The following is a 27818-nucleotide window of genomic DNA, read 5'->3' on the forward strand; positions in this document are numbered from 1 at the left end:
TGGAGGTCTGCCACCACTGACACACTTCCAGAGATCCTCCACAGACACTTGTACCGAGGGCTAATGTGTGTGTGTGGGGGTTCGGGGAGGCAGGTAGGCAGTGGACCAAACCACTGTGAGGCGTATGAGGGGGGGACGCAATCTTTCGAAACTTAAAAACGCATTGTTTTGCGTCTATAATTAGCACAAGTGCTTTCAATGCATATTATTATATTATTTAAAATTATATAGTTATGATTACAATGATATATTGAAGGGGACAACTCTCTGTTAGTCCCAGGAAGGGGGGGTCCGGACCCCCCTGTCCCCCCCGTGATTTCCGCCCCTGAGTGGTAGTGAATGACTATATGTCTCGTGTCCTAAGAAGAGGTTTTTTATCTCAACGGGACTTACGTGGTTAAAAACAATAAAGGTTAAATCAAATAATAATAATAATACAGTAATTTACACTCACGCAATGCCACCCACACGCACTCATCCATGCACGCCCTCAGCACACCCAGTGACACACTTGCCCACACATAGCCTATACAACATGCACGCGCAAGAATCCCACTGATCTGTCAGGGCTGATAGCTACTTTAAAAAAACAAAATACAATAAGTTCTAAGTAAGACATACATCTCATTCATCACATTACAAGTCATTCCATCCTAATGCTCTGGAACACTGAAAAGTACACTTTCTTGTTTTTAATCTCTAAACACGCATCAGATTTACTATCTGTAATAGCCTAGGCTTCCATGCAGTGCCAGTAGAGTCAAAGTGACATTTTTTGACAGTTTGTTAAAACTTTCAGTTGCTGTCTTTGTCCAAAATGTTTGACTTGCAGGCTTAAATCTTTTGAGTCTTTGGGTTTCATTTTCAACTAGCCACACCCTGCAATGACGATAAATATTGGAAACAGAAACTAAAACGGCACAACTGTTGCGTGATCTTTGACTACACGTCAAGGTAAGTTCGTACTTAAAAACAGTTTCTTAACTAGTATTAAAGTAGGCTATTAGGATAATAGAAATAATTATATCGTAATTGTACATTTCTCAGTTCTTTCCTACTGTTCTTACTTATGTATTACCATATGTGACAAGTAAGGGATAACATTTGGAATATTTCTATGTTTTGTTTAGATGGGTGCAATCTTCAACCTTCTTGAGCAACATAGACTGGAGTCTTACTACAACCAATTTCTTCAACTGGGTGTGAAAGATGAGAGAGATTTCATAGATGGTGTAACAGATGAAGATATAAACAACATGGGTAAGATTGTTGAATATGGATCAATGTGAACGGACTTGCAAGCCTTAAATTGCATTTTAAGTTTTCCGTGTCGTTAACCATGAAAATTAAGTTATCAATACATAAGAATGTAAACATAAATATGTCATTATTGTCAGACTTGACTGAAGACAATGTGGAACACACCCAGAGTGCTGACTTTCAAAATTGAACTGTAGTTTCCTGAAACAACTGTAAAGGACATCCACCAAGTAGTGTGATGCCGTAGATTCACAGATGATGACATGAGTTGCCAAAGACTGTCTAATGAGAATGACATGCCACGGCCCAGTAGGCCTAAATAACAGAAAGCAACTAAAGAAAAGGAGATAAAGGATTTCCTACAGCAATCAATATGCCCAACAACATCAAGCACAAGGAAACAGGTTTTCCAGCATTACAGAGTTATAATTAAGTTCTAAGTTTTGCTTCGTGAAAAAACTGGTTGATCAGGAAACTTCGTGACTTAGTCTGACTTCAATTCAAAACCATAGACTGTAAAAAAAATATATTGCTGCCACCTAGTGAAAAATAACTAAAAAATACAACTAGTGTTTTATATGTCTTTCACAAGTCTGAACCTTGACTTAAGTAATTTGGAGCATTTACTAGTAGTTTTACTTGAGTACATTATATTGATCATAAAAGTACTGAGACTAGTCAACAGAGTAAAACAATTACTGTTAGCTTTCTTGATTTTAACAAAAAGTGATAATCTGTAAACCTTCAGCTGATAATTACCTTTCAAATTATTTGTAAGGACCATGACAAAACCTTTTAGTGACCTAAAATTGGCCTTAACAATGGGTAAAAATATGAGTTCTTCTCCAAAACTAATAATAATAATATAGCCGCAAGCGGCGATTGAGGGGTCCAAGCACAATTTGATAAGACAGACAGATAGACAAAACATTACAGAAGGTAGAAAGACACAAAAAAACTGACATGTTGTGAAGATCAAACATGCAGTCCAACACCGGCTTTTGTGTTGACACGTGACTTCTGTCAAGTTAATCTTTTCATTGCAACCACATTGTTGGAGTTGTTCACAACGGCCAAACTTTCTATTATTTGTCCTTGATGACTAATGACTTTGGAAAGGACAAGTCTGGATTTAAACCAACAACCTTCCACATGAAAGACTGATGCTTTACCTACTGAGCCAAGCGCCTGTTACAGGTTTAGTGAGGAGAAACTAACTAAAGGGAGAAGTAGTGTGATACTGCAGCCTATGATTGACAAACTGACAGTGCTAATCACTTTATAGAACATTGTAGTACTCTCCATTAACGAATAAAACAGTAGTAAGTCACATGGGCCAGAAAACTGCTGCTGCACTGATCTCTGTGGGTTGAGAGGTCTGGCCACACCCCAATCAGTGATGGCATTCAGGTATTTTGCCATTGACAGATGATGTCAAACACCTGCTTTGAGTTTTCTGCACTGTGTGATTTAGTGCTGATTTACTTTCCATGAAACTTCAAAATGGTCACAGTTTATCTGGGGCTTGAACTCACAACCTTGTGGTTCAAAGACCTGAGCTTTACCGCTCTGCCAACTTCCACTTTGATGTGTGTCACAGTGGGGAAACAAAACAAAGGGACAAGTCATTGGTTATAAGTGATAGTCCAAACCATATTGAAAGCCTCAGAAAGAATACTAGACAGTGTGCAGTAGACGTCTCTCTCTCTGGGGCCCTAACTGCTAGCATACATGCTGGCATGGTGTGCACGTATGCTAGCAGTTGGCAAGGCATGCTAGCACAGTATACAGTATTTATATAGAACCTTAGAGGGTTCCAAATATGTACCAAGTCATAGAACCCGAAAAGGTTCTTTATGGAACCATTTCTTCTAAGAGTGTAGGGAATTCACAACACCATGCCATTGTTTTGACATTTGTTGCGCCTCCTATTTATCGATTTTAATGAAAATTTGCAGACATGGTTCACTATCCTTACGCAACAGATCTGCCAAGTTTCGTGATGATTGTACAAACGGTTGATGACTTATAACCAATTGTGTGCTAACGGACTAACTTTCTCAAGTTTGATGGTTGACAGCGGTCATGCTGTTTATCTGATCTGGCCAGTTTTTAGACCGTTTGTGTATCTCAAGCTCCTTATGCTGTCTGACAACATTGGTGTTGATAGAACAACAATTGAAAAAGCCTTAGGGAAAAAACTGTTTTGCATAAAATGCAAAATGGCAGCAATTCAGTATGGCAGACATGGGTGGTCCCGGTAGCAAAGTTGTAGAGCACGTTCAGCTGCATATGTGTATTAAGTTTCGTGTCAGTTGGACCTAAGGTGTAGGAGTTATGGCCTTTTTAGTGTGACTTCTTGTTATAGCTCCACCATCTGGTCGACATGGGTGAATGGCCTTGCCTGAGTAGTGGGGGGCAATAGGAACCCACCTGCCAAATGTGGTTGCTCTGGGACTTACGGTTTCTGAGCTGCACATACTTTTAGCGGAGAAAAATAATAATAAAAATACATTTTCACGGGGTCACAATAGGAAACCTTTGACTTAATATGACCTCAATAAGCACTTGAAAACATACCACATGCATGAATTGCTGCATTGTTGGCAAGTAGGACTTTGCCACCTGGGGATTTGATCCCTGGACCTGTGTTTCCCAGAGAAGGTGACTTACTGACTGCACCACTGGAGAGACATGGTTTCCACATACCTTCTCACAAGTTGAGGCAATGACATCACGTGCAAAACTGGGGTATTTTTGTCTATTTAAACTTAAAACGCTTACAACAGTCAAAATGTTAGTGATAAAATTCTGAAAAAAATCACACATCATTCAGCTGGTTTCGGGTGTATTGTCAAATATTTTGGTGAAGTTTGATCAAACATTTGGCGAAATAGAAAATGATGTGCATACAGTACTAATTACAGTAAGATATTGAATATCACTGCGGACTCACAGTTTGACCGATCTGAACACCATTTGGCACACTTGATATCTACCATCTAGAGAATGTCTGTGTCAATTTTGGTAGCATATGAATGAAGACTTGTGGAGATATAGATGTTAATTGATTTTGCATATTTTGAAAAATATAGAGTGACGGACTTCTGAATTGACCATAGGTTGCAGTGAGGCAAACTTTTGTCACAATTCAGTGGATGTGCTGAAAAAACTTCAGCTCTGTAGGACGTACGGGTGATTTATTTAGATTTTTTTAATTTTGGAATGTGAAATGTCTAGAAATTTAGATTTGTTGTAATAAGCCACGCCCACTTTAATCAATCATTACCAAATTTTATGCATCGACTGAGTCATGACCCTAGATCGGGCGAACCGAATTTTGTACGAATCCATGTAGCCGATTACGAGATATAAACTTTTTGCATTTATAGCGCCCACTAGTGATGGAACTCCAAATGCTTTTGGGGGCATGCTCAAGGGTGGGGGGCACACAAGTTTCGTGTGAATCAGATGAATGGCCTAGGAGGAGTAGCGAAAAAAGAGTTTCGGACAAAATTCAAAATGGCGGAAAATCTAGTAGACGGAAATGATAGATATGGAATGACCCAAGGAATCCAGTGGGAAAGGAATTTTGATTCTACGACCTACGGTTCAGAAGTTATAGGCCAAAACGTAAAGTTGCTTTTTATGTTGTATGTTATAGCGCCACCATCTGGTCGACATGGGTGAATGGCCTTGCCTGAGTAGTGGGGGGCCATAGGAACCCACCTGCCAAATGTAGTTGCTCTGGGACTTATGGTTTCTGAGCTGTACATACTTTTAGAGGAGAAAAATAATAATAATAAGAAGAAGAAGAATCCTTACAAATACAATAGGGTTCCAGCACCTTCGGTGCTTGGACCCCTAATAAAATAATAATAATAATATTAATAATTTGTAGACTAAGTAATAGACTCAGTCTGAAAGATGGTAAAACCCAGAACATTGTGAATATACTAAATGTGTTTCTTATACTAGGGCATGGTCTTAACATCAACTAGTGATGTGTGCTCCACATATGTTTGGCATATGACTTTCTTATATTATGTTAAAAAGAATGTATTCAAAACTATCAGGGATATTTCAAGAAATAATTCAAAGTAAATCAAAACATAAATATTTTGAGTTAAATGTCCATAGTATAAACTCCATACAAAGTTGAATAGAGCAGGACTTCATTGCTCTGTTAAAATTTTGAATTAAAACATTTTTCCAAACAGGTTTAAGTCAGGTGGAAAAGAATCGTTTTGCTGCAATGAAAAACTTTGTCCGAAGACTCAGAGCTCCGGGGCCCCAAGTTCAAACTGTAACGCCTGTGCAAAAATCAATGGAGGCATTCACTCTGCAGTACACATACCCCAAATGTCCTGGACCCAAATATATCAGAGGTAAGAGAACCAGCCTATTTTTTGATCAATAGCTGAACATTGACAAGCCACTGAAGTGTTGGTTACATACAGTATATGGGCAGTTTACCCTCAAGTATTTTTGTTTGTCTGCAATACAGCAGGGAATCCCTTATTAAACATTACATTTTATTATGGGTTATTGTACCAGTACAATCTGTCTCTCAGAAATGGGACATGTGTTACAATGATCATTATGTTGATTGTGGAAACACCACATACCACTATAGTTTTATTGAGGTTATTTTGATCTTGCAGATATGGATCCTGCACAAAACACAATTGAAGATCTGATGTTGAGGATCTGTCACCTGGAAAAGGTTGACAATTCTACAGGTGTCTGTCTCTACACAGTGGATGGGATGCCCTTGACAGATGATCCCTTCTTCAACACATGTAAGAACTGATCCAAACACCTTTACAATGGAGGCTGCTTGAAATGAATCTTGCAATAATACTTGAGACAGCGTTCTTTACCATGAGTGTGGGTACAACAGTGATGTAGTATGTGCTGTCATGATGATGATGATGATGATGAACTTTATTTATCCCCAAGGGGGAAAACTTGGTCAGGAGACAACAACAATAACAAAACATCCAAATACATGGTTACCTGTAGAAAAAAGCTACTCAAACTGGTGCATTCATATAAATTGATATCATTACATCAGTACAAAAAGCATGTAGTCACATCAGCAAAATATAAAAAGCCCCTAACCTCATAAAAACTGAGATGCATCAAAACATAATCATGCATTAACGATGTATGAGGTATATGACCTAGTCTAGGATGTATATGATGTGTATATACAGTATATGTCATATATATATATGTATGATGTAGTGGTATATGACATGTATATGATGGTATGTAAAGCCCTTTGAGACTTGACCGTGATAAAGGGCTATATAAATAAACAAGACTAGACTAGACTAGCCAGGAGGTACGTAACTACAAATGATCATTAAAAAATTTGGCAGCTACAGGAACAATTGACCTCGTAAATCACTTAAATCATCAGTGGAACAACTGGGCATCACTAGTCGGTCACTGACCGACCATACTTCTAAAACCGTCAAAATTTCCATCAAAAGGATGGCCGTCATATTGCAGTATAGTCTGCAACTTATTCCTGGTTCTGGTTTCTAGAGTAACCTCTAAGGACCCTGGGATCAAGCCAATTATGGAGCCTGCCTTTTTAACCAGTTTGTTAATCGTATTTCTATCAAGATATATAGAAGTTTCCTACTTTCACATCAAATGACCTAAGTTTCCTTAGAAAGAATTATCTGGACTGGACCTTCTTAAAGATGGCATTAGTATTCTCTTTCCAGGTCAGTTTACTTTCCAGATGTACACCCAGGTATATGGGCATAAGGCTCTAGTGAAAGGACTGAGGAGGACAGGAAAGGTTTTATGTTGTGTAACCTTTGCTGTAACCTGCAACTTTGTTGAAATAAAACAAGTTATATTATGTCATAAAATATTAGGAGTACATTTTGTTCTGTACTAAGGTATGGAGGAGTGGCACATTGTACCCCCATAGGGCTCAACTTACCCCTACCAAAGATCAACCTTTTTCAATGGGTTGTAGCTACAAAAAATGTTTTAATTTCCATAGATGCCCAACAGCCTTACAGTAACTATACATAGTAATTGTTTGAAACAAATATCCATTTGTTTTGCTGTAGTAGCACAAAATGTAATAGTTCATTTTACTTTGTTTCCCCCTACAGGGTCTTTAAAAGACAGACATATTGGAAATGGAGCTGAACTCTATGCCATATTTACACCAAAGGAGAACCTGAAACAAGCTCCTCAAATGCCAAAGCGAGACGTTGCTGAAAACTCTGGAGAGGATACTATTCGATGTCACATCATGCTCAGGGTGAGTTCAAGTATTTAAGTCATAATAAATTAGAAACTGTTACATGGATGTCACTGGACAATAGGCTGAATATGTATGATGTATGGCTCTGAATAAGAACCAAAGGTCTGTTTCATATTAGCAGTCATGGGATGACACTTCCCAGCTAATAATCACTGAAATCAATTATTGTGTTAACAAGGTGTCCCTACTGATGGTTGGGCCATTCTGGGCACGGCACAAACAAAGCAACATGTCATGTCTCCACTGGATGAGCCACACCTGCAGCCGTGGACACTTGAAGATGTTTCACATCAGGGCAATGGCAATATGTTAAAGTGCAAAGTGCCTACAGCCCCAAAAATTATATGCTATCATCTAAATACAATTAGACAAAGTTTGTGCCAAAATGCAATAGAGGAAACACTACAGGATTTCAGTTTTAGGTAAAATTAAGCCGTAACTTCACTTTTATTTATTTAATTTTTATATTTTATATAGGGAGACTTTGAGCTGAAGGTGGACTTGGGAAGCGACACAATAACTGATCTGAGACTCAAGCTTGCAAATGAAAGTGGAATCCCAGCACATGTTCTTCATTACAAGTAATTCAGAATTATCTTTTATCTTTTATCTTTTATTTGATTTGTCATACAGTACCAATTCTGTTTTCTTATGTGCATTGTTTTATTGTCTATATATTTGCAGAGGCGAACATGGCAGTGGTGACACATTGCAAAGTTGTGGAATCTCTGAGGAGTCAACAGTGAACTTCTCTTTGTCGACCTTTTCTGATGAGATTCCAGACACCAACGCATTCTTCATTAATGATGTTGTGCCCTCAGTGCAACAAAGCCAAAAGGGACTTAGTGTTTTCCTGTCTTCACTTTATGCAGTTGTAAGCAGTGTTTCATGCTATATTATCTATTTCTTATATATATTTTTTAACCCTTCACTTCATCATTTCCTTCTTTTTTTGCTGTCTGGCCGAACGCTTCTGAGCGTTAAAGGTCCCATATCGTGTAAAACAGGATTTCCCTTGCCTCTTTGATTATAAAAGAGTTGGATGTGCTATCTAAACATTGTGAAAGTATCAAAACGAATGGTCGCCAACTAAATCCACACAATCCATATTAGAAAAGCGAGCCTCTAAACAAGCTGTTTGGACTTCCGTAACTTTGTGGCGTCACAAAGGTTCGCTCGTGATCATTTTTGTTGTGTGTTTTTTTTTCAAAGCAATTGAGTGGTTGTCATTGTTTTTTACTGGAGAGTTTTCCCTACCTGTCTGCTGCCATTAGCTGCCCATCTGTGGCGTCTCACATGGTTAGCCAATCAGAACAGAGGGGTTGTTAATATTAATGAGCCTTAAAGGCACAGCAACAGAAACAGCCTGTTTTTGGCAAGGCTCAGAGAGATGCCAGAAAATGAATGTGTAAAAATGGATTGAGAGTGTTTTTGGTGCATGACACCACACAAACAGCTTTTAATGGACCTCAAGACATAAAATAAAACACTGGAAAGTGTAGAATATGGGACCTTTAAGGAAACTATCAGGAACTTTCCAGTAAACACCTAATTTAATTTTGTATTGAAAGTTAAGCTGCAAGAACTTTTGGATCTAAACTAATCTAATATAAACTAAATTGCAAGAAGTGGAAGATCATTTTCACAGAAATTCAAAGAAAATCAACTGCTGGAATATGAAATAACATTTGACAACTTTCAAACTAATACACTTGAAAGCACTTGAATACCATTTGAAAGCCTGTAAAGTAAAATTGAAACAAAAATATATAATCATTCTCAAAACTTCAGGAGCCACTTGACTTTTTGCACATTTTGTTGTTGTAGAAAAAAATGCAAAATGCAGTAATTGGGGATTTTTGACTGAAATCTACAAACACATACTAAATTGTAGCAGTCAATTCTGTCTAGTTGTCATCTAGTTGCCATATCAGGTTTCTTTAAAACAGCTTAGTGGGATTTTAGGGTGTAAGATGGACTCTATTTAATAACATGAGTATTGAACATAGTATGGCATTAGTCCAGTTCTTGAGCTTTCAAAGAAAAATATGATAAATGATCTGCCACTAATATGCATCGTGTGAAAACACATATGGTGCACTTTCAGTGAAGGTTCTCCTGTCCAGTTGAGACACATTTTATAACATTTAGTCAGGCCATAGCAGTCAAGAACTGATCTACTCTTCTCCCTCTTGCTTTCTCTGAACAGAGACAAACTGGTGTCCCTGAATAATCAAGATCTTATATGTTTATTTATTGCAAACCTTTAACCCTTACCTTAGTACTCTTGCTATCTTTTTAATGTAAGATGTTTTACATTTTGCCATGTAGTGTTCCTAGGTACTAGACTACATGTGACAACTGACCATATGAGTGTTTGTTCTGGTTTATATAATATGTCTTAAAAAGATTCATGTCACAATTGTCCTGCACTTTAATTAGTGGCCTTTCCCCTGAGGTTTAAAAAAAAATCGCTGTGTTTTTTTTTCTTCTAGAAAATTAGAAATTCAGGGTCTGGATTCAAGAAAGTGATTGCATACATACGGAAACTAACTGGATGCAACCCTCTGGCCCAAAGTTTGTATCAGTTACTCTGCAGGAATGAAGTTGGAACCAGGAATCAGAAGGTAAACTATATGAGGTGGTATAATTTTGCCTTTGTCATCTGTTGCATTGTACATTTTGCACTGAGTGCTCTCAGGTACAACATTACATATGATTAATGATATATTTTATTGGTGTATTTTATATGAATTGTGTTTTTCAAACTCAATCATCATTCATTTACAGTGGTCCTCTGCTTTCATGAGTGGCTTTCAGACAATAAGGATTTTGTTCTTGTCCTGTAGATAGCAATCGTTGAAGGTTTGTACAAACTCTTCAGAGAGCTTTTGCCACGACTTGGAGAGCAACGAGGGGAAAAAATCATTGAGGACCTTGATGTCTTTGAGAATTCAACATATTGCTGGGCATATCTCATGTGGGAAGCAGAGGTATATTGATATTAGTGTTTAACTGATATGGGCTTTTGAACCAATACAGATATTTTTAGACTAAAGTTGCTGATTGCCAGTATATATATTTTTTCCTGATATTCAGTATGTTCAAATTTTACCATTTTAATGCCTCAAATGACAAGGGTTTAGTGTTTACCCTAGAATTGTGTTCTTGTCAGGGTGGAAAAGCCTCTGAAACAGCATTTAGACCATCATGTGACACTAAAACACTTCACTGAAGCCCAGACTAATGAAATTCTGAGAGCACCTCAATGTCCAGTTAGAAATGGAAATAGCTATGACGACGTGTTATTTAATTTCACCTATATTGACTCACCATTTATTTACTCTCAAATTGCATCGGTATTAAATTGTGTATGTAAGCATGAAGCAGTATTCATGAGCTTACCATATAATTATTATGAACTTTATATTCAACCTTTACAAATGTGTTTTAGGCCAGACTCCCAGTAAAGTGTTACTGCCCAATGACCCCATGTATTTCTGTCTTGTTTTGTTTTGCCAGAAAGAGACATCAGAACATGAGAGCTATGCACCAATGGTCCTGACATCAGAGGAAGGCAGCCGTTTCTGTGATCCAGTCAAAGTACCTGGAATACCAGGTGCCTTTGAAAGAGCACATGTTGTCCAGAAAATCAAAGGTAAAACTAAAATGTCTGCTTCCAAGACTCACTGACAAACTGTCAGTGAGGGTGAACTGTCTGTTCACCCTTGCCATACTGTACAGCTAAGTGTGGAAACACTCCCAGAGTATAAATCAGTTCAGAACAAATACTGCCTCAGAACATTTTCATATAAATATCCGTTTTGCTACTCTTTATCCCAGATTGATACAACACAATAGTGATTTAACCAATTGCCAGTTCATGAAAGCTTTACATTTGCTGTTCTAAATACCCAGTGTCTAACAGGTCTTTCCTTGAAAAAAGAATTCAATTTTTCAACCTGGAATAGAGAACTCAGTAGACTAAGCTGCTCTTTCTCAATTTGTGTTGTTGTTCATTCTTGTGTCCTCCCTGATGCTTGTAACATAATATCTAACGGCTGAAGTACAATTCCAAAACAAAACAACACAGAGGATGGAAGACAGAAGTTCCTGGAAGTTTACTTGCAGATCCCATGCCGCTGTAACAAGGACTTAGCCCTAATGGCACACGCTCTACCTCTCCTTCAGCATAATTTGAATTTAATCACAAAATCCACAGAAAATGTTTTTCTGCCATGTTTTTACCTGAGTTTCTCTCGCTCAAACTCCTGCTACAGTGGCTTGCAATTTAAGCAATTGCCTGGCAAATGCAAGAAAAGCCTCAGCCAAACTTTTATTAATGCGGTCAAGTGCTTACTTGTGAAATAATTTTAAAGCTAGGTGTAAAGGAAGTCCATTGAACTTAATGATCCACTCTCCTTTCAATTCAAAATGTGATATTCTTTTTGTCTCCTCTGTATTTTGTCAGCTAGGGATTATATGTTATTGTTGTCATGATACTATTTAATTTCCTTTTCTTTTGTTAAGATGGAGAGAACATTCCAAACTGCACTGAAAAGACTCTGCGAGAAACATCACTTGCGAGAGACACTGATATTGAGAAAATTTTGCTCAGTCTGCCTCCATCCATCAAAACATATCCTGTTTGGATTTCTCATGGCAGTGTCACTGGTCAGAAGTATGTATCATCAAATTCATGATTTTTTGCTAATGGCTATTTAGAGGAGCTAGTATGGTTGTTAGCCTTGCTGGCTGTCCATAATGATTAATTGCTTATATTTTGCAATTGATCCAATTGTAACAGTGTGATATGCTTGTGTCTACAACTAAGCCAATAGAAATACCAAAATGATGCTTTGATACACCACTAAAAAAACGTACTTAAGGTTAATTTGCTGGTATGACATTCAAAAGTGTTCCTTAACTTTTTTCCCATGTTGCGTTGATTTGGTATTTTCAGTAACCCTTATAATTAAAATTCAGCTTTCAGATAAATATTGAGAAGACTTTTGGAAGTATGGTTGAAGGCTTGAAACAATTCCCTCATCTTGCTGTGACTCCACCACTAGCTTTGAAGGCAGTAGGGATGGCTGAGACATGCCTTGTTCTCCTGAGTGAAGGTACTTCATTAAATCAGAATCTGAGTGACTATTACAAGTAAAATAAATGTACAGGAATCTGTCTTGGTGACATTGGTGCAGGGACAGATTAGCAGATTGCATAATCACATACATACATTACACTGGTACAAGGACAATAGGATCTGATAATTATATCAAATTATATCTATTGTTATTATTTATTAAGTTTGTAGGGTGGAGTGTAATGTAAATTGCTGTTTATTAATAAGTATTCCTCTCTTTGGCAGACAACCTTGGTGTTTGTGTGAGTAAAGATAAAGCATGCCCTGCCATGATCAAAGTGTACAATTGTATCGCTGGCAAAGAAAAAACAGTGGATCTGAACATATTGGCAGCCAAGTGAGTATCATACCTTGACAGGCAATCAAGAGATAATAATTAAAAAGCTGGATTGTTTTTGACATTTGTGGTTAGGTCAATAACACTGCTGCTTTGCATTAGAAGCACAGACAAAGCAATTTAGTGGATCTGCAAGCTGGAATTTACACAATCTATCAAACTACTACAGTGTTGTGGATTTGAATTCATCCATTCAAAGTTTTTGCTTTCTCCTCTTTCCTATATGAACTGACAGTTAAACTAAAAAGTAAAGATCTCACTTTCTGATAAAAATGTTGTAGGCTATCTTTTTTTAAAGGTTTTAATGAATGAATTAAGGAGGATGTAACTGCACAGTCAGATAAATGTGATCTTCCACTTTTTCTAAAGCTTATGCTAAAGAATAAGGTCCACTATGTAAAAGGAATGTTTCTTTTTATTACCGCTAACATTGGCCTTTAAAGTAAATCTTATTTTTTGATCTCTTTTATTTCTCTTTGCTGTCCATAGTTTCACAAGCTAGAGTGGCAATCAACCCTTCTTTAGTATAATTCTTTTAATACAGTACATAGGAAATACACACAAATGTGAGGACAGAGAGATGTGTCAGCAATTTATGAACCATGGTATGCACATTGACAGAGCCACCAGGATGCCCCAGCTAATGTATTTGTTTTTACATATGTGCCATCTTAAGACTTACAGTATAATCTTAATAAAGTGTTACCTTTTGTTGATTATTATTATTTTCAACTTTTCCACAGAACTGGCGACCATAGGGATGACCATACATTTTTCACAAGCAGGACTCCAAAAGAGGCAATACTGGTAATGTTTACATTGTCTGTCCCTTGCTGCTTCATTTCTTTTAAAGGAGACAGGATGGGCAAGGAGAATATTACACTTTTGCTTTGCTTCATTAATCTGGTCCGGTCTTCATTAGTTTAGAGTTACTGTCCCTGGAGTAGTTTTAAATAATGCCGAATAAATGGGAATATCTAAATTACTGAGAATTTAAGCAGAATTTAAGAAGTTTAGCCATGTGTGAAACATGTATCACGGAGAATTGAGAAAATATCACACTTTAAAGTGCGTGGCCTATACAGGGAGTGGTTCTGACCAATACACAAAGTCTCAAATAATAGCTTATCATGAAAACGCGAAGTCCAGGTCACACACATTTGAGGGGGAAAACAAGCATTCATTGTGTCATTCATATGAATATTCTATGAAACCCTATGGGGCGAATTCACAAAGAATGGATTGGGGCCGCTAATAGCACCATGAATTGCGTATCATTTGCAACCGCTATTTGCTCCGTCTCAAGGACCGATTCACAAAAGATATTGCGCTAATGATATGCCAGCGCAAACACGCCCATAACCTGTTGCAACTGAGTGCAATTTGCCCCTGTTTTGCGTCTGATTGCAATTATCAATGTGGCAAAGTATAAATGTTGCCTTAGAGAAAAATGATTTTTTTAGACCGCGAGCTGCAAGTCCTGACGGACAAGGTGCAGAGGCATTCCTCAAAACTTCAGGCAAGAAATTTAACCGGGACTGCGAGAAACCATATTTGGGATTTAATATCCCAGTCTGTCAGTGCTGTTGGTGTTTCCAAACGCACCTTCAGACTGCAAAAGAAGATGGCATGATTTGAAGCGGAGAACAAAGGATAATGTAGGGGAGCTTTATTCATTTATTTTTCATGACACAATTGCATCCTGTCACTGCATCCTTTGTTTGTCATTGCATCTCACTGCATCCCAAAATAAACTAGAAGTGCACTCGGAGAGCGCAGACCTCCGCTAAGGCCAATCCAGTCTTCTATGATATGCAAATGTGCAAGCGCAACCAATATACGGATCCGCTCCAAAATTTAATGGGTTCTTCCTTGGCCCATGCTACACCCTTCCACCAAGTTTCATGAAAATCGGGCCAGTAGTTTTTCCGTAATCCTGCAGACAGACAAACAAACACACAAACAAACGCACCGAAAACATAACCTCCTTGGTGGAGGTAATACTGTAAATGAGTTTGAGCGGGGCTGTCCATGGTGCTGAATCTTTAGGCCAAAATAAAGCCCACTGTGCTGACTAGTGAGATAAGTGAAAATATTTTCAGAGTGAGAAATTGAGTTGATTGATTGTAGTTTAGTATTGATTGTTTGGTTGTACTGATTTATTTGCTTGTGTTTGTGAGGCAATCTGTGTTAAAGTTCTATAGTAATAATAATAATAATGTCAAAATATTATTTACAGACTGTATTTACAGACAATTTTATTTTTTAGGTCACACAAAGGTGGAATTGTTGCAGAGACATTTGAAAGGTCAATTCAATTCAATTCTCAGTTAAATCAACAAGTGATAAAGTCTGGGCGTGACACCCCTTATAAATGCTTCAGTTACCACCAACTCTCTGAAGACGCTAATAATTTCACTCTAACTGCGTGTGGCAATTAGCGCCGACCTTTGTGAATTGGACTGTTTTTGCAATGAGGCTCATTTGCATAGAAAGGGGGCAATTTTGCGCCAAATGTATGCATATTACCTAATTTAAATACGTGCAAGTAGAACAGGAGCACCGAGACGCTATTTGCGTGGCAGCGCAGTTAGCGGGGCATTTCACCCTTTGCGAGTGCTTTGTGAATTACACGGTTTCTTTTTGTCTTATTTGCACAGGTTTAGCGTCAGCAAAAACCGCGCAATCCTTTTGTGAATTCGCCCCTATGTATTTAATCTATTAATATGCTTTGTTTAGGCTGTAACAACTAGGGTATATATCTTAAGAAGACTGTTAAATTGAAGATGAGGTAAAATAAAGAATGACATTATTGCTATGTTTAATTTGGGTTAAGTAAACCGCCTGATGCTGGCTGACCATTTAATGTAAAGGGAATGCAGGATGCCAACTTTTTGGTAGTCAACACCATGATGACTATTTCAATCAAATCCACTAGTTAGCTAATTAGTAGAGTATTCAAATGGTGTAGGGTTGACTTGATATTTTGGGTAATTTATTGAACTTAAGAAATAACTTCCAAGTAAATTTTGGTAGTTTAGCAAATAAATGTGTCCAATAAATGCAGAGTCTAATAAATCTTGTTTTTTTGTTTTTGTGAATGATGAAATATCAGAGTTACCCCCACCTCCTAATCCATTTGCATTAATGGAATCTGAAATTATCTGTTGGTTACAGTGATTTCTTCTGTAATGGCGGAGTGGTAGTTTAAAGGTTAGAGAAGTGAGGTCTTGACTGGTAGTAGTAGACAATAGAAAACGTTGGTGTGACTGTGAGTGTCTGTATGAGCGTGAAGCTGTGTGTTGCTAAAAAGAGCAAGAGAGCTCAGTCAAGTTCTGTAGTAAATGAAGTACATGCTTCAATTTGAACTTCATATTTAAAAAAAAAAAAAAGTCAGCAAAAAAGAAAACAACTAAATTATATGGTTATTCTTGACCTCACTTTCATCAGGTGTTGATGGATTCAAGCTCCTCCATGAATGAGGAGTGCTATGGAAGTGTGGAAATAAAGAAGATCGATGCAGTAAAAGAGCTCTTTGACAACTTTGCAACACGGAGCATGGCTTACGATTTTCATCACGTGATTGGCCTTGTGAAGTTTGACTCCACAGTGAAAACTCTCCACACATTTACAGAAACTCTGGAAAAGTTCAAGGTAAATTTACATCGACCCATCTATAATGTCTTCATAAACATTCAGTGTGTCACACTAGATCTGTCCTACACATCCTGAGGAGCCTGAGCAAATGAGGGTTCAGATAAGGTCCTTTACATATGGTATAATGTGCTTCTGAACCTTAATACAGTAATGCACATGAATGTAGATGTACTGTAGAGTGCCAGTTATGATTTACATTTACAGGAACACATACGCAATCTTGAGGCACATGGACGTACTGCCCTGTATGATGCCCTGCAACATGGAGTGTCTGAGTTGGAAAAAGTCAAGATGACGTTCCCGGATTGTAGACTTCGTATCATATGTCTCACAGATGGAAATGACGTTAAGTAAATATCCTTTTCCATGCTAGTTAGATATGGTATTGTTTATTTTGTATTTGCTTGGACCTGCTGAAGGTCTAAGCAAAGCGACTGAAGGTCTTTCTGTAACAGTCAAACTGTAGTGTTGACAGGAGGTACAGTGTTGAAAATGTCAGGAAAATTGCATTAGATCAGATCTCACTAACATGAGATGGTTAAATGACTCTGTAGTTAATTCCTCATTGTAGATCATCTATTTTAATCAGTTCTCCTCTTTGCATCCAGAGTTTGTCATCCATTAATATCATGTTCTTATGTAGAACTTTTATATGATGCTTGAAAATGTGAAAGAACTGCAGATTGTGATGTTTTTTGGGGGGAAATGAGGTCATTTCTGAATCTTTGTCCATAGATCCTCAGCAAAGCCAGTTACTGTTGCAGTCAACCTGATTAAGTCTAACATCATTGTGGATGCAATCCTTCTTGGAAAAGTGCAGAACAATATGCTGCACGGAATCAGCAATGCAACAGGTATGAGACCTCTTTGCAACAGGAACAACTGGATTTATGGGAAATGTGGTCTTAACGGGAAACAAGAAGAGGGTAATATAAGATAATAGAAGAGACACTGCCACAGACACTTCCTGATTGAGATTGCGACAGAATGTTTATTTAGATCACATGTTGTTGCAGTTCTATACTCCATTCTCCCATTGCAAGGCTATGGCTTTACACAGTGATGACATGGCCACCTAGTGATTTTGCAGTGCGTTCTTGATGAATGCGTGAGCATGAGCAGGCGGCAGTGTCTCTTCTATGGCTGGTGTTCCCCTTTAACTGTGAGAAACACTAGCACTAACAATACCCCTGGGATGAGATGGAGGCAATCACCTTGACTTTTGTCTCATTTGTTTATGGTAATTATACCAAGGTGCTACAATTAATTCTTGAAAACATAAAAATAAAAAATACTTCATGTAGCAACTTTTAAAATAGATTTTTAGAAGATAGTTGTCTGGAATATGTTTGGTGTTTGAGAGTGGTAATGCAAAATTGTTTAAAAAAACGAGGGTTTATTCATAAAACTCAAGTTATAGGCTGAGAGAGTGTCAGTTCACTAAATTGTAACCTATGGTGAAGTCCTGCATCTAATATTTGCCAACAAAAATTCAAAACCTGCTTATATCAACAAAAATTCTAGGGACTAAGAAAAGCGATGACTGATGACTGATGACTGATAAGATATTATTTGGTAAATATAAATTATTAGCCACACAGCTTAGAGGAAACTGTCATGAATGCTCTCCTAATGTGAGTTTTTAGATATGGCTTCAAAATATGTAAATTCCTGGCAATGTTTGCTTGAACTTGTTCTTAGCTGTTCAAAAGTCACTGTAAAGCACAGCCTCTCATGGCTCATTGCTTAAATGTAATACTGCTTTTAGGGGGTTGCTGTTTCAAGCCAGAGACGAGCAAAGATGGTCTGAAGCTCTTTGAGATTGAGACTGTTCTTTCTTTGGAGATGAGGAAACCCAAGAAAAAACTTGACCCATCTTCCATCACAAGCGAGGTCAGTTACAGTGGATCGTTGCCCACCATGCTGTTGAAGTGTTCTGAAAATGAGACCACATTACAGCAATCAGTTTAAATGGTTATGCTTTCAAAAACACATATGTCAATTTTGCACATTGTAATGATGCACTTCACTGTTGATTGTCATTTTACAGAGTATTTTAACAGGCATGTTTGCCACTCATGGGTATGATACATCTCCAGAGACTTCCCTGCCAAGCGAGTTAAACAATAAAGTGACAGCGACAGAGAGGTAAGTGATAGAACCAACCATCCTATAAAGGCTGACAAGAAATCCCTTCAAGTAAAGTTACCCATTGGGGACCAATTTGTTGGAGTACAGTCATGTTTCATCTGATTTGTCGAGCACAGAGGTTGTGATTGTTGACTCTACTGAAAGCAATTTTAAGACAGAGAATGTATGGACAAAATAGAGGTTTCAAACAAAAGTTATATTTGAAAAAAGATCACAGATTATGTATTCACCTTCGTCTGTCTGTTTGTTACAAATGGATTTGGCTGAAATTTTGTGGACAGATAGCCCTTGAAGTAAAGATGCCATTTCATGGGGTCTTTCAATATCTTTATATTTGACCATTTTCATCCTGAAAAATTGCAAGTATTCAATGTTTTCCAGGATTTTATTCCTGTCAGGGTGGAAAAGCCTCTGAAACAGCATTTAGACCATCATGGGACACTAAAACTCATGTTAATTAAATTATTTTAGGGTTCGCAACTCTTTAAGGTAAGGTGACCTACCCCACCTATTCAATAGTAGGGGAAACTCAATACATTAAGCCTTTAAATGAAGAATTCATTTATAAAACAAACACCACTGAACAATTAAATGAATAAATAAAATGTACAAATAAAACAAAATGCCATAGCAGGTTTTACAGCCTGTTCTTTAGACGCTGTGATCAGAGAACCCTAGTCAAAAGGTTATAGCAGCGTTGTTTGAGCCTTTTTCATTAATAAAAGAAATCAGTTAGGCTGACTTTGTGGTTGAAATACTAGTAGTTGCTGGTCTATGCTTGATTGATTGATTGATTGATTTTATTTGGATCTCTTTTAGCCTATTGGCTAATCTTCCAAGAGTCCACATTAAAAACATTTAAGCATACAATAATTCATATTATACAACACATAATTGTTGACACACATATATCATATACATACATGCATGACACATATAACTTACATACATTGACACTTATCCCGTATGGACCTACATATATACACATATTAATCTACATGTGTTCACTCTACAAACCTACTGACAGTGCAATACAATAGTGTGATGATAACTACATTTAAATCTTGAAATCTTGCAATCAACAATCCAACCGCCGTACTGTTCTTGAGTGAGTTATTGTAATGAATTCCATAATTTAACAGTTCTGAAAATAAAAGTCCGTCTTCCCATTTCAGTTTTTATTTTTGGTAGTACATAATGATTTTTATCTCTTATTCTTATGTTAACTTGATGTTTATCACGTACTAATAGCAGTTTGTCCTTAATACTAACTGGCTTTTTAAACTTTTGAATTTTTGAAATTAGTACTATAGAATGTTGTCTCACATGCTCTACTACTGTGGGCCATCCCATTGTAATATGTAGTTCACTCACTCCTTTTTCAAACCCACACCTTAAGACCATTCTTGCTGCCTTGTTAAGTGTGATCTGCAGTCTCCTCATATCTCTCTGAGCTGCATTGCCCCACACTGCACAGCAATAATTAATGTGACTATAGATTAGACTATGAGATATTATGCTAACGACAGTTTAGGCTAATCTGTGCTGAGAAATGCTGTAATAATCAACTCTGAGCTGTAATATCAACAACGCTGTTCTTATTGGCAAAATATGCAGTATTTAAAAATGTTTACATTACATTTGAACCACTAATCTTTCAAAACAGTGCTCTGAAAAAGAAGATTCAGGAGTCTAAGAATGGGCATTTCATGGAGAGGGAAAAACGTGTCCTGGCAGAGCTGAAGAGTCTGCATTGCGACCCACATCCCTTCTTCAATGTCTTTCCATCAGAATCAGACTTCAGTAAGTGACATGTTCTCTCATGTAACTTTGGTATAATTCCTGTTCTGATGGTTTTGGCTTTAGAATTTCTTTACTGATTTCAAATGTATTTGATTTTTGTTCTAAATTTGGCTACGGCTATTTCCTGCTTATTCTGGCCAGCGTAACACATCCAATGTCAAGCACATCAGAGTGGGTTTTCTGCCTGAACCCTCAAGTCCCAAGGTGCCTGCACAAAGTTAACAAACTAATGACAGTGCCATCTATATTAATCAAAGACGCTAGTATCTTCCAATGTCTGAAACCAAGACAGAAATAAAACTGGATTAAATTAAATAGCTGTCTCATGTTGGCCTTCTGTGAAATACAGAAGCACACATCATCATCTCCGTGAATTTATTGAGATCATTATCTCAGAATTCTGACATCTTTTCTTAACTCCAATATTCAACAGTCAACTGTTGTATCTAATTTCTAAACTTTTCAGCATTCTGGAAGATTCTCATGCAAGGCCCTCCTGACACGCCTTATGAGAAAGGAGTCTTTGAGCTGTACTGCCAGTTTGGTCCTGACTACCCAGTGAAACCTCCACTTGTCCGCTTTGTCACATATGTATCCTACTAAAAATTGAACAATTGAAAACTTTTTGTTGTTGTACACTATTTATAGACATCTACACATACATGAGAATCATTCTTATATTGCAAGTGTTTCAGAAATATTGCTTCCTCTCTAACAATATAGTATCATATGACAAGAATTTAAATTATTGTAAACAATGTACATGTTTTCTTAGAAAGTGAAGGGTCATTTTCTTAACATGAACAAAGGTGTACCACTGCAATGTCAACAGTGTGGGCCGCATCTGCCACAACATATTTGACCGTAACTACAACGCCCACATCACCATGAGAGAGATCCTAGATGCCGTATATGGACTGCTCATCATCCCTGAGCCTGAGGATCCACTGGACAGGTTAGATTTAAACACAATCATAAATATGTCACATTTTGAGGCAATGCAGGTGGACACCATAGCCAACAAGCATTCTGACCAATAGATATTCCTTAATGCTCACATTTTTGGTGACCCATTTGATAAATTCATTCTGTTCCATTAATGTTTGTCATGTGTGATGGAAACGTGGCCTCAGTGTACTAATTTGGATTTAATTATAATAGCAACATTATATTAGTGACATCAGCTGTTATTATCATTGACACTATGATTGCTTGAAGATTCACTCTTAAAAAATGAAGAGGTAGATCTACTAGAAAATTCACGCTCTGCCCAAAGTGTGTTTGGATGGGTGATTTTGAATGTGTGATTTTGAATGTGCTCATCAAGACTATCTTGCGAGAATGAGACTATTTGGATAACTAAAACTGGCCAGCTAACATGGGGAAATGCAGAAACTAACTGCTGCACTAAGAAAAAAATAATTTTCTTTTGATTACTCATGATGAGAACACAAGATGAAATGGAGAGTCATATGCACCTGGTTCAAAATTTATTTTGATTTTGATGACTGCAAGGTTGTCCTGTTTCATCCTACCCAGTGAAAACACAGAGTCAGTGACAGGGACATCTCCTTGCCACCCGCTGCAGCTGGCCTTAGGAGGCCTTAGTTCAGTCCCCACCTTTGATCCTTCTTTCTGAGCCAAAGCCAGAAGCCTTGCCTTTTCTGCTTCTTCGGCCAACTCTTTACTAAACACAGTTTTACTATGCCTTAATGATATAGTATGTGTTGTAAACAACCTAATTACACATAAGTTATGTGATTGTGATTACCTCCATACCTCTGAGAGAGAGAGAGAGGTATGAAATTGAAGCTGAAGTTTTGGTGTCCAGTCACCACCAGATTTTGAAAGCTCTACAGGGCAAAAAGCTTTCTGTGATGAGCAGCTTTTTGTAGAGGGCCTCCTGGTGGTCAGTCTGTCTGAACACTTGATAATGATACAAACCTGGAAGACATGCCTTTATAGACAATATATTACCTTATATTTGTTAACCAAATGAAGCATTTGAGTTAAATACACATCTTTTTCACTGGAAGCATTTTGGCTGAGGAATTCCTGACCAGCCGTGAGACGTACGAACAAGAAGCCAAGAAACATACAGAGGAGACTGCAGGAAACACACTGGATGACATGGAGAAGGTGAATGAACTATTCTGTTTTGTGGTGTTGTGATGTGGATTACCTTTTGTATACCTTTTGATTTTACATTAACAGAATATGTTAATGTTTATTGTCTTCTCTTTTTTATTTAAAGAAATTAGTGCCTGTGCCAAAATATGTACCCCAACATCTAATCTGTCCACTCACCAAGAAGATGTTTGTTGACCCTGTGAAAACAAAATATGGAACAGTGTATGAGCGAAAGGCCATTGAGAAACACCTCAAAACGTGAGTTTTTATTATTTATTATTAATGTATTATTGTTGACAATTGAAAGTGAGTTATTGCCATACAGTTGCAATGGTTAACAACATATTATAATTAGCTGACTGTTGTCTGTTTATAAGTAACAGGGTTGTACAGGACCCCATCTTTTGATGTCTTTTGGGTACATCTCAGTGCAATGTAATGCAATGTAAAAAAAAGAGGCCCCTGTCACAAAAATGTCACCTCTGCATTTTTTATTGTGTGCTCAACATTTCAGTCAGAGGGCCTCTATTAAAACATGCATACAACCAGGTACAGCAAGTTAAGTTCCAGTCACAATTGTCCTGTTGCTGACAGCCTTTCTGTCTGGTCAACCACCAGGATCCTGAAAAAGTCCAATAAGGTTCTCATCAGTTGCTTTTTCATGCATTTTCACAGTGATTGAACACTCTTTTGCAGATGGAAATATGATCCAAGCATTGGCAAAGGGAATTTTCTCAGAAGAACTGATCTTAAAGCAGACCACGAAATGAAGAAAATGGTGTTTGACCACCGTTCTCGTCAAATTCAAGAAGCCACTGTGTAGAATATAAAAAAAATATGGAGGCAAAGCTGTGTTGTTCAGTTCAGAGAAATATGTCAATGGAAATTGAACAATTATTGTCAGCTACTGTGTTTTCTTCTTAATCCAAAACAAACAGTGCAAGTTCATGTTATTGATTTTATAATAAGTTCAGTTTATGACATAAAATATGACATATTACATATTTGTGACTACAGACATTTATGTATAATCTTTCACTTATTTTATTATTACATACTTATCACATACTTCCAGTTAATTTACAAGACTGGTGTTATGCACATCAAGCACATTATGGGTTAGAACTTCTATGTATTTGTGTTTATTTCTATTTAAGCTTAATGACTAACTGTAACATGTAAATTTGACCGTTGCACTCAACTTGTCAGTGGTGTGGTGCTGCAGTGAAAGAAACTCAACTTTCATCACAAAAACAAGAGCTGCACCATATAAGGTCAGATAAGCTTGAGTACCTACTCAGCCCCCTAAAAAGCCGTTCAGTAGATGCTTAATAGCCCTGTTTATACTCAATATTGTGATATAAATCTGTTCATATTAATAATTCTTCAAATAATCTGAGGATGTAACTGTAAACAGATGACATACTGTATTTTTCCAAATGTATCTCAGGCTCATTGCATTTGTTTGTTTTTGTAATCTGATTACTTACTTAAATGATTATAGTCAGTAGCCTACTGCTCAGGGTATTTGATCCTCAGATGATGTCAAGTGAGTAAATTTTCTTGGACTTCACTGATATAGCATACCACAAACTTACTGTACTCTTACTCTGTAACTTACTCTTATCTGTGTAATCCTGCAGAACCATCATTAATCAGTTTCACGATTTTATAGTTGACATATAGATTAGGTTGCTTTTACAATCATTCTCAATATCTGTTATAAATGATCATGCGGTGTAATGGTGATTAGTTTTTTTTATCATTTTGACATGCATAGTGACATGCAGAAGGTGGGTTCACAGATTCACAGTGGATTACAGGAATTTGACCTGCATATAGACTGAATAAAGTTATGGAATGTCAGTTTATTCATCTTACTCAAATCTTATTTGATCAAAGAAGCAGTTATCTGGTTAGTGAGAGCAATCTCCTTATTGCCTTGATGTCACCTCTGGTGGTCAATAATATGATTTTCTCTTGAGTAACTTGTTTCTGCAGTTGATTCTTGCTTTTTACTTTTGATTGGTCAAAATATATATATATTTTTCATGATGTCATAGCAGTTTGTATTCGGTAAAAAATTTTGTGAGCCAAAACAGTGAGATTAATTGTCATTTAGAGTTGCACCACATTGGGTAGCACTTAGCATGTTATTATTATTAATATTATTATCATTATTATCCTACTATAGAATGAGGAAATCTCTGTCTGTCCGTCTGTCTGCATCAGCTAAAGTTGTGACTGAAACGCTGGTTTAAGAGGATGAGAGGTTTTCCTAATGTATGGCAGACCACACGGACACTTTATCTTATTTCTTTATATCTTACTATATCTAATTTATGAGAAGTAAAGCATGTTATTACATCATTAATTGGTATTTTTTTGCCAGTATGAGGATGACATTTTATCATGTTATTGCATTGTGCACATCCTCTGCATTTGTAGCAACCATTGTGGAGTGGGTGTAAGAGAGTTTGTGTGACGTCCTTTCTAGGTTTACTGTTGGCATGTACTAGTCTATCCCTTAGATTACGTCCCCTTCTGTAAACTGTAAGGGGAGGCTCTCTAAGGTCAGCTGACACTGTAGGATCTGATGACAGTATATGCCAGTATGTTTTTTTTATTATAGTGCCTAATTTGTGAGCATTAGCGGTATGTGTAGTACTGAACATAACTGAATGATTCTTCTTTTTGGGAAGACTTGATGAGGTTTCAGACTTGTGGACTAATCACACCCTTTAATTCAGAGGTGCTTATTATTGTTAAGCGTGTCTTATTCTGTAAATACCTTGGCAAGAGGAATTTAGTTGGCTGTCTCTCTAAAGCCGTTTTAAAGGCCTCATCCAGCAACTGAAGGGGATAACCATGTTCAGTGAACCTTTGTTTCATGTCTGTTGCTTTTTCTATATAGTCATCAGTGGTCTGGCAAATATGTCTGAGCCTGCAAAACTGGCTCTTGGGAAGACCTCTTTTTAATGGCAAAGGGTGGAAACTGTTTGCCATCAACAATGTGTTTCTGTCCATTTCTTTCCTGTACAGAGATGGGCATAGAGAACCACCTACTTTTTCGACCCACATATCTAGGACATGTACCTTTTTGGCATCGTATTCCATTGTAAACCTAAAATTGGGGTCTTTTTCATTCAGTAATCTTGTAAAATCATGTAGTTCATCTGCTGTTCCCAGAAAAAGGCAGTAAATGTCATCAATATAGCGATACCATTTAAGAATATTCCTAAGGAATGGGTTCTCAAAAGGGTTATATACAAATCTCTCTTCAAAAAGACCCTCATAAAGATTAGCATAGCTAGGTGCTAGGGGGCTCCCCATAGCTGTGCCACCCACTTGAAGATAATATTCATCCTCGAATTTGAAGTAATTGTAACTTGGTACGTATTTCAATTCAAGAATAAAAATAGTTGGTGGACTGTCATTAGGTCTATCTTCCAAATAATGTGACAGTGCTGCCAACCCCCCCTGGTGGGGGATGCTGGTATACAGACTTTCAACATCAAATGTGACCAGAAAACATTCATTATTTAAATGATTTCTGCAATCATCAATAAGATTGCAGAAATCAAAGATTGGCAGTGGCCGTTCACTTCAATGATTGTAAACATGACATCTCTTCATTCAGGTTCTGTGGTATAGAAAAGGTGAACCCACCAGATGAAGGTGGCGATGTAGAGAAGATCTTAAATCAGAGAGAAGTATATTGGATATACACATTGCAAACCCTATCACCAAACAGACTTAATGATGAGATACCAAGGCATGTGATGCTGTAGCAAGAGTGGAGTCTCCTCGTCTATGTTACTGTATTGTATAGTTCAATCTTTTTTTGGATGTGTGAGTTTTCCCACTTGAGGTACATCTCAATGCCCATGTAAAGAAACAGGGCCCCTGTCACAAAAATGTCACCTCTGCATTTTTTATTGTGTGCTCAACATTTTGGTCAGAGGGCCTCTATTAAAACATACATACAAGCAGGTACAACAAGTGTCTGGTCAACCACAATGATCCTGAAAAAGTCCAACAGAGTTCTCGTCGGCTGCATTCTGATGTATTTTCACAGTGATTGAACACTCTTTTGCAGATGGAAACATGATCCAAGCGCTGGCCCAGGGCATGTGCTCAGAAGAACTGACATTACATCAGACCGCGACATGAAGAGAATGGTGGCAGATCACCGTTCTCGTCAAATTCAGGAAACCGCCGTGTAAATTTGGAAGCAAAGTTGTGCCATTTACCTCAGTTCAGAGAAATATGTCAATGGAAATGGAAAAATAATTGTCAGCTATTGTGTTTTCCTCTTAATCCAACACAAGTTCATGGAAGTTCATGTTTTTGATTTTATAATAAGTTCAGTTTGACATAAAATATGACATGACAATTACATATTTGTGTTTACAGAAATGTACGAATTATCTTTCACTTATTTTATTATTACATACTTAATTATCACATACTTCCAGTTAATTTACAAGACTGGTGTTAAGATATGATAATATAATTTTTATCTTGAGTAACTTGTTTTTGCATTTGATTCTTGCTTTTTACTTTTGATTGTTCAAAATATGTGGGATATATATAAAATTTGGCACAGTATTGGGTAACATTTTTGGGAGCCAAAACAGTGAGCTTAATTGTCATTTAGAGTTGCACCACACTGGGTAGCACTTAGTATGTTATTATTCTTTTGTGGTGGACTCTATGGACATTATTCACCATAATCTGTGGTTTGGGTATGTTTAACACACGCAGTTATATTGTGTGCTTCTCAGGGTTAAGGAGACACGGTCTCTTTAAGAAAGTCTGGTTTTCTGAGTCTGACGTCAGCTCGACGTAGGGTTGTTGTGTTTTTGGGCAGCGCGATGTAAATTGTCTTGCTCTGTTGGTTTGAAATAAATGACACACAAGTTGGTGTAGTCAACGAGAGAAGTTGTCCGTCTCCATATTCCTGCCACTTCTACACTATAATGAATCAGCTTAATTTGCAAATGACTTACTGATGCTTACTGATGAATAAAAGA

The 27818-nt window shown here is 37.3% G+C and overlaps 1 protein-coding gene across 3 annotated transcripts; it reads left to right on the plus strand.

Annotated features, from left to right (window-relative positions):
- Positions 1–909: 909 nt before the first annotated feature.
- LOC139912322 (uncharacterized) lies at positions 910–27702 on the plus strand. Of its 3 annotated transcripts, none has more exons than XM_078287831.1 (25): positions 910–954; positions 1131–1260; positions 5481–5648; positions 5925–6062; positions 7404–7555; positions 8036–8139; positions 8243–8432; positions 10054–10185; positions 10408–10551; positions 11081–11216; positions 12089–12239; positions 12545–12681; positions 12930–13041; positions 13785–13848; positions 16492–16695; positions 16903–17048; positions 17434–17552; positions 18467–18591; positions 18749–18846; positions 20516–20652; positions 21119–21243; positions 21462–21607; positions 22689–22791; positions 22907–23040; positions 26882–27702. In XM_078287831.1, exons 2-25 carry the CDS (start codon positions 1131–1133, stop codon positions 27006–27008), a joined length of 3222 nt encoding a protein of 1073 aa, XP_078143957.1. In that variant the 5' UTR covers positions 910–954; the 3' UTR covers positions 27009–27702. The 3 variants fall into 3 exon arrangements, with proteins under 3 accessions (XP_078143957.1, XP_078143958.1, XP_078143959.1); XM_078287832.1 differs by lacking the exon at positions 26882–27702 and adding an exon at positions 23479–24651; XM_078287833.1 differs by lacking the exon at positions 5481–5648.
- Positions 27703–27818: the final 116 nt, after the last annotated feature.

This window comes from Centroberyx gerrardi, chromosome 13, assembly GCF_048128805.1.
Source record: "Centroberyx gerrardi isolate f3 chromosome 13, fCenGer3.hap1.cur.20231027, whole genome shotgun sequence".
Lineage (NCBI taxonomy): Eukaryota > Metazoa > Chordata > Actinopteri > Beryciformes > Berycidae > Centroberyx > Centroberyx gerrardi.